The 8,116-nt window shown below is 36.5% G+C and overlaps 1 protein-coding gene and 2 long non-coding RNA genes across 3 annotated transcripts; all 3 read right to left on the minus strand.

Annotated features, from left to right (window-relative positions):
- Positions 1-318: 318 nt before the first annotated feature.
- Positions 319-903, minus strand: LOC113238459 (the record flags this gene model as incomplete). Its single annotated transcript, XM_026475289.1, has 1 exon — positions 319-903. A coding segment is annotated over exon 1 (585 nt), but the record flags the coding sequence as incomplete, so codon positions are not given.
- A 2,036-nt stretch (positions 904-2,939) lies between these two features.
- LOC113238460 lies at positions 2,940-4,555 on the minus strand. Its single transcript, XR_003311097.1, has 3 exons — positions 3,977-4,555; positions 3,690-3,899; positions 2,940-3,620 (listed from the first exon to the last, which is right to left on the minus strand). It is a non-coding gene; the product is annotated as an uncharacterized LOC113238460 (long non-coding RNA).
- A 182-nt stretch (positions 4,556-4,737) lies between these two features.
- LOC113238461 lies at positions 4,738-6,888 on the minus strand. Its single transcript, XR_003311098.1, has 3 exons — positions 6,861-6,888; positions 6,672-6,722; positions 4,738-4,808 (listed from the first exon to the last, which is right to left on the minus strand). It is a non-coding gene; the product is annotated as an uncharacterized LOC113238461 (long non-coding RNA).
- Between the last annotated feature and the right edge of the window lie 1,228 nt (positions 6,889-8,116).

Consider the following 8,116-nt stretch of genomic DNA (forward strand, 5'->3'; position numbering starts at 1 on the left):
ATCGTGCCCAACAGCATTAGATTTGATTGACAAAACCACTTTCCTGACCTCATCTTCAGTTACTGAGGTGAAAATAAAAACAGAATTTGAAATTTTGGGCAGTGCTCTAATAAATGCAATACTTTGCTGTTTGGTGTTGGTGTCTAAAGTTGCAGTTTTGGCAAAGTGAGTATTCAGCTCATTTAAGGAGAAGGAAGAAGTTATATTGTACGAACTTTGCGGTTTACCTACACCAATAGATTTTAGAAATTTCCAGGTGTTAACGGGGGAAGAATGTAAAATATTTTCATAAATATGTTTACGTTTGGCTGCTCTTACCATCTGATTACACCTATTTCTTGCAGCTTTAAAACGGAGCCAATTTTCCTCACATCGGTCGCGCTTGTATTTTCTAAACGCACGATCTCGTCTTGTCATTGCAATACGGACTGCTCGAGTTATCCATGGCGCAGGAGGGCGCTTTAGTTTGACAGATCGAAATGGCGCGTGAGTGTCAAAAAGTTTCAGAACTGCGGAGTTTAATGAAAACACCGCCTCATCTACTGTTGATGCTGACAACGTAGGGCCCCAATCAAAAGCCTGCGCGTCCTTTTTTAACACTTCCATGTCAAGTCTCGCGAAACTACGTAGTTGAATTGTAGCAGGCTGGGCCTTAAGTGGTTTAATTTTGTAGCTCAAATAAATGAGGTCATGTCGTGAAAAACCTGGTGCCAAAAATTGTCCAGCCTTACCCACGTGATCAATAGAGGAGGCAAGTATAAGATCTAGCCAGGTATCCGACGCGTCTACGTTGTGATGAGTAGGCTCAAGAGGTAGAATGGTTAAAGCTACAGATTCAATCACTGCTTTCAAAGTGCGAGCTCTCATGCTGTCTTTCACGAGGTCTGTATTAAAATCGCCCATGATTATTTGATGAGTGTATTCAGTACTAAGAGATGAGAGTAAAGTTTCGAACGAAGAGAAGTAATCTATAGAAGGAGGACAATACACAACCCCTAGAGCCACTTTTATACCCTTTACCTTGATCTCGATGAGCAAGTGTTCCAAAGAACTGGAGTATAGAGAGGGAGAAGAAGAAAGAATTTTGAAAGGAACGTCATTACGGATGTAAATGGCAACGCCTCCGCCACCCTTTCCCGTGCGGTCATTGCGAAGTAATATGAAACCAGGAAGACTAAAAGATGTAGAAGCAAGGTTTGGTTTAAGCCATGTTTCTGAAATCAGAATAGCATGAATATTAGAAGAGGAGAAAGTATCAAGTAGGTCATTATAGTGGCTAGGGATGCTTTGGGCATTTATATGACAGACGTTTAGAAAGTTCGTGAAGTTTTGGAATTCGCGCGTTAATGAATCGCCAAGGGTAGCAGTATTATGAAACTCAGATTCTGAGCTATCAATAGAAAGAAAAGACGAAGGCGAGTTGCAAGCTGAGTAAAAAGAGTCATCATCTGACATTACGTGTTGCGTAGGTATAAATAGACGTATAATAAATAAATATTAATTGTATAAAAAATAATACTTAATATAAAATAAATTTAATAAAATATAATAATATATAAAAAAAGTTTCGAAGTATGGGTTCTGTGTAACCCACCAGTCGACCGTAAATTAAAAACTATAAGACTTTAAAACATAAAACAAGTTACATTGGTTATCGGCCCGCCGCCAGTAAACAAAAAAAAAAAAAAAAGCATTCCATGAACAATTTCTGAACGCAACCGAACTACTACCAGCTGTCAAAATCAAAAACAAAAATAATCAAATTTTTACGAAAAAAAGCGCGGGAAACTTCGACCTGAACGACGCGATTTTTTATTATAAATTTTTAAAATTATATATTGTTCGTTAAATAACTTTCTTCAAACGGCTTTGCGATGGGGAAGCGTAAGAGGAAGAAGGGAAAAGACGGAGAAGAAGAAAGCCGACAAAACACAGATTCGGACAACGACTCCATATCCTCCACAAGTACCGCTGCAAATAAATACGAACCTTTCAGAGTACTGAACTATACACGTAGTTACCCTGAAAATGGGGGTAACTTCGAATATATAGTATTTTTTGAGTCCACAGATCCCGGAAAACCGATAGGCGACAGGGACATGATGGGTATGTCCACTTCCCTAAAAAGGTATAATAAGGGAGTTAAGCAATTGGTAAGAATTAACAAATATAAAATAGGAGTCATATTTGAGCGAGCTTCGTTTGCTAATGCTGCCCTCACAAACACCAAATATTTGGATTCATATAAAATGAAAGCGACAATTCCTGCAGGAGCCACAGAGGTGACAGGAGTCATCTCACATGTTCCAATCAATCTATCGAACCAAGAAATATATGACACCATCTCCAGTACAAAACACATAGTACAAATAAGACGTTTTATGAGACGAAATAAAGTTGACAATGATTTTCAGATTACTCCTACCCTAACCGTGTCCATTACCTTTTCCTGCCCAGTCCTGCCAGAATCCATAGACCTCAACAGTTGGCGTTTTGATGTAAAACCCTACATCCCACCAGTGAAGCAATGCCTACGGTGCCTCAGGTATGGTCACATTGGCAAATTTTGTAAGAACTCAGAAAGATGCTCAGTATGTGGAGGCAACCACAACTTCAAAACATGTACGATAGACACTAAAGACGCTACCTGCATACATTGTCAGGGTCGGCATATAGCTATATCGAAGGAGTGTCCAGTAAAAATACAAAAATTAAAACAAAACACAGATTTGTTTCAAAAGAGAGCATATTCCGCAGTAGTAAATGAAAAGTCATTTCCCTCCCTACATAGAAAAGTTTCACAAACTGATCAATTTATTTCCCTATTAAACTCAGAAAAAATTTTAGACATTTTATTAAATTCAATAGTTAAATTAATATCCCTCAATAAATTGAATCAAAAAGAAATCAATTCAAAATCCATCAAAGATATCCTCATAGAGACATTTAATGTAGAAAAACAAAATAACATATTACACTAATGGACAGTCTGAACATAGTTCAATGGAATGCTCAGAGCTTAATGTGCCATAGACATATTTTTTCACAATTTTTATATGAGAACAATATTCACATTGCAGTAATTTGTGAAACGTGGCTAAAACCACATCACAAAATAAGATTTAAAGAATATAACTTGGTTAGGTTAGATTCAGGCAACACTCATAATGGTGTAGCCATACTAATTCACAATAAATTAAATTACACTAGTATACAAACAAAATATGATGATTCACTTCAAAATATTGCTATTAGATTAAAATATTGTAATAAAGAATTATCTATAATAAGTCTATATAGTCCAGGTAATTGCACTCTTCAGTTTTCAAAGAAAAAGTTAAATAATCTCATCCATAATATTCCGGAACCAATATTTCTAGCAGGTGACTTTAATGCCCACCACCTGCTTTGGGGATGTTCATCTATCGATGCTAGGGGTCGTGACATCTATGAAAGTTCAGATGAAAATGGTTTGGTCATACTTAATAATGGACATCCTACAACTGTTGGCTCACACATTTGGCAGCCCAATGCCTTGGATTTAACCATTGTTTCGCCTTCTTTGGCTCTTAATTCTGACTGGATAGTAACTGATGACCCACTTGGTAGCTTTCATTTACCTGTAATAACAAAATTATTAATTAATGACAATTCCCATGATTCTGTACCTAATTATCAAAACAATATACCTTTTCCTCATCATTTAAGTAGTAGAAACATTGATTTTAAAAAATATACAAAGGTGTTAGATAGTTTGATGTCAAACCATAACTTCGACCTTTCCAATCCATTAAAGTCATATTCAGAATTAACTGCCATTATTAATGTAGCTGCAGAACAATCTACTTTAATTCAACACAAGTGTGCACCTTCACATATATATCACTCCTTGACAAAACCTAAAAAACAAAGAATACCTTTAGCTTGGTGGAATCAAAACTGTGCAAATGCTGTAAAAGATGTCAAACAAGCATACTTAAATTTTAAAGCAGATCCAAGTGAAGTAAATTACTTGACTTTTAAACAAAAACAGGCACAAAGGAAACTGATTTTAAATAATGAGAGAAAATTGAGCTGGTATTCTCTAACTGAAACATTCAACAGAACAACTCCTTTATCATATATCTGGTCTATGATGAGAAAATTTAATAAGAAACCCAAAAGCACTAATGTCATAACCAACATAGACTTGATCAATAATTTTCTTAAAAAATATACACCAGACACCGTTGAGTCTCCATTGAATTTAATTGAACAGTCTGTACCAGCTTCTCACTCTGAATACTTAACAAACCAGTTTACACTAGGGGAGTTTAATGCAGCGATATCTTCACGGAGAGATACAGCTTGCGGACTTGACGGTATTCCATACAAGATGCTAAAGTATGCCAGTATAGATTCTAGAAAAGTAATACTGAATATTTATAATTCTCTATGGGCTACAGATTTAATACCAACACAGTGGAAAACAGATTGTCTCATCCCTGCACTTAAACCAGATAAGGATAAGGATAATTATGAATCATACAGGCCAATAACTTTGACATCTTGTATGGGGAAAATATTTGAACAACTTTTAAAACAGAGATTAGAATTCTATATAGAACATAATAATATATTACCCTCCAACCAGTTTGGTTTTAGAAAAGGTAGATCTGCTAGAGAGAGTATAATTCATCTTCAATTAGATATTTTTCATTCTTTTAAACAGCACAATACATTGTTCGCAATTTTTTTCGATATCATCGGTGCGTTTAATAATGTCAATCTTCACATACTGTCAAAAGAGTTAATGTTGCTAGGATTACCTAAAAAAATCGTACTATGGATTTTTAAGTTTTTGCATGGACGAGAAGTTTATGCCAAGGTTAAAAATTATCTGATTGGCCCCAGAGAGTCTTTTAAAGGTGTATGTCAAGGTGGGATATTAAGCCCTTTAGTGTTTCTGTTGTATATAAACAAGCTCAACTATGTTTTGGGTTCAGAAGTAAGCAACTTGCAATATGCTGATGATCTTGTGGTTTATTCCTCAGGCTCAGATTTACAATTGACTATAAACAAATTAAATCTTGCTTTAAGTAAATTAAATAATTATTTCAAATATTTAAACTTAGACATAAATGCTGATAAGACCAAAGTAGTTATTTTTAATGGAGTGGGCATTAAAAGAAAACATTACAAACTTTTTTATAATAATTTAGAGTTATCTTTTGCAGACTCCGTAAGATTTTTAGGTGTTACTTTTATGAAAAACATGTCCTGGAATAAATATGTCGAGCACATTACCGCACGAGCTTCAAAGGCATTAAATATTTTAAAATCATTATCATCAACCTATTGGGGTTCAGATCCCAAAATACTATTGAATTTGTATAAGTCTTTAGTACGCAGTCACTTCGAATATGGTTTCCTTTGCTACGCATCAAATGATAAGTTGGTCCAGAAATTGGATATTCTCCAGAACCACAGCTTAAGAACTATTACAGGTGCTTTCAGAACTACTCCAATTAATTCCTTGCAGGTGGAATGTAATGTTCCCCCTTTAATCCTGCGATTTAAATATCTAAAATTTAATTTTCTTCTCCATTTATGTTCGTTAGATCCAAATCTTCTTTTAAAAAAAATATATAATTTATATAATTCCTTTTCCTTCCGTGAACTATCTTCTGCCCCGTTTATTCTTTATGACTTTTCATACATAAATGAAATAAAACTGCGCAATAAACTATATACAAGTGAACAGAACTGGACTTGTTTTAATGGAAGCTACGAAAGCAAATATATTACCATCCCTATTCACATTGACCTAAACTTGAAAACCAAAGAAGAAATATATCAGAAAATTTCCACTTTTAAAGATTTGATACCAATTTACACGGATGGTTCAAAGTCGGCATTTACCTCTTCATTTGCTTTTTACGTACCACATTTAAAATTCGGTTACGGAGAGAAGCTAACAGAATGTTTTAGTATCTTTTCTGCGGAATCTCTGGCTATTCTTAAAGTTCTCCAGTTTATAAAACAAAGCAAACAAACTAACAGATGGCTTATTGTGACGGATAGTATGAGCGTCTTAAAGTCTCTACAAAGCACAACTATGAATAGCAAAGTTAATTTTATTATTTACGATATTAAGGAAATGTGGTTGCAACTACGTAATGACAACATTCACGTGGAATTTATGTGGACACCGGCGCATGTAGGTGTGAGAGGCAATGAAAGCGCAGATTTCCTTGCGAAAACTGCATGCAACTTCAATGGATGCCAGGACACTGATGAGGGCACCACTGTCTCATATGGTGTCCATTATACAGACCTAATATCCAAGATCAAGAAAGATATCCTCTCTGAATGGTTTACTCGTTGGAACGATATTAAAATACGTAAAGGTTCTTGGTACGCTTCAATTAATCAAGATATTGGGAAAAAACCTTGGTTTTCCAAATCACAACAATACAAAGGAAGAAAATTTTATACTGTTATATCTCGTTTACGATTTGGCCACTGTCGCATCAATGCTCATTTACATAGGATGAAAATAGCCCTGTCGCCTAAATGCACAGAATGCAACTTAGACTTTGATCAAACACTGGACCATATAATATTTGACTGCCCCAATTATAATATTCAGCGCTTAGCCTTAATTGATAAGCTAATATCTATTTACCAACCTTCGAGTCCGATCCCGCGCGGTACTCAAGAACTTCTCAAGAATCCTGAAACTTACAATCATATTTATAATTTCATTTGTTCTACAATAGAAGATCTTTAGAATGGATTTTGCATTAATCGGAATTGTCGATCACTGGACTTGACGAACACTCGGAGTTGAAATTTTAACCGGAATTGGAATTTTATACCCTGACTTGACCACCGAAGACGAGGCTTATCGCCTTTAAAATGTATAATGAAATGAAGACTTGGCGTATGCCTTTATTTTTCACCAAAAAAGAATAATGTACCAAGACTTGGCTGTATGGTGTAAAACCTTTGCCTTTTCCTTTATGGAAAGAAGAAGAAAAAAAAAAAAAAAAAAAAATCAAATTTTTACAGAGTGTCTAGCCTACCTTAATTACTTTTGTTGAAATTAAAAAATGAAACAAACCTACCTTACGTAAATAATTAAAATTAAACTTTCATCGTGTCGGTACCTAAGTTGTTACAACTAAATAGAATGAAATGAACACAAGATTACAGGTTTGAATAGAAGGTTTCAAAGATATGTGGAAAACTAAAGGGAATCTGTATTTATGTACAGTTCGGCTGCGATTCGAAGTTAAAAAAGAAAATGACGGGCACATTACAAACTACACAAAGTAACAATATATAATTAAGAAAGTTATTAAATTTCTCGCCGAGCTCGACGCTCCCCCACCTTCTTTGCGGCTCCCTTTGGCGGACCAGCCGGCGCTGGCGCAGCAGTCGCACGAGACACGGTGGATGCCGGAGTCGTCACAGGGGCATGCGACGCAGTTAACACACCCAGTTGCTCGGTGGTGGTCAGGCGGTGTTTCTTACCGCTTGGCAGCTTCACATTAATGTTCCCATCAGCAGTCCAGACATTACGCATTCCGAAATGCCTACGCGCTGCAAGGAACACCGCCTGTCTCTGCTTTGTCAAAAACTCGGTGACCACTATGGAAGAGCCCTTCAGTGCAGTTTTCTTTGACCACACAGAGTTACGCATGTCCAGCTCAGCAAACCTCACCAGTACATGTCGAGGCCGGCCCTCAATAACCCCCCCAAGTCTGTGACAAGCAACAATGGACCTGCGAGTAACATTTGGCAAATGAAGAGTTTTTTGGCAGATGTTCTCAATTGTGCCTACAATGTCCTCATCAGTTGCTTCCGGCACACCACCAAACAGCAAATATTTCCTCCTGTGCCGCATTTCTATGGAATCAACAGTGTTGCTGAGACTAGAAATCTGCTGCCTAAGCAGCTGCAGAATGCAGCCTACCTGATCTTTAAATGATAGGAACTCCGTGGTGAGGCTGCCAATGGTGTGCGCTTGAGGTGACGCAGCTTTCAGTGCAGCATCAAACTCAGCAAATCGCTGCATCAATGATGTCTCCAAGTTCTTTTGCATCTCCAGGATGTTACTATAAGTTGCCAT

The sequence above is a fragment of the Hyposmocoma kahamanoa genome, unplaced genomic scaffold (genome assembly GCF_003589595.1).
Source record: "Hyposmocoma kahamanoa isolate Upper Pololo Valley unplaced genomic scaffold, ASM358959v1 95971, whole genome shotgun sequence".
Taxonomy (NCBI): Eukaryota; Metazoa; Arthropoda; class Insecta; order Lepidoptera; family Cosmopterigidae; genus Hyposmocoma; species Hyposmocoma kahamanoa.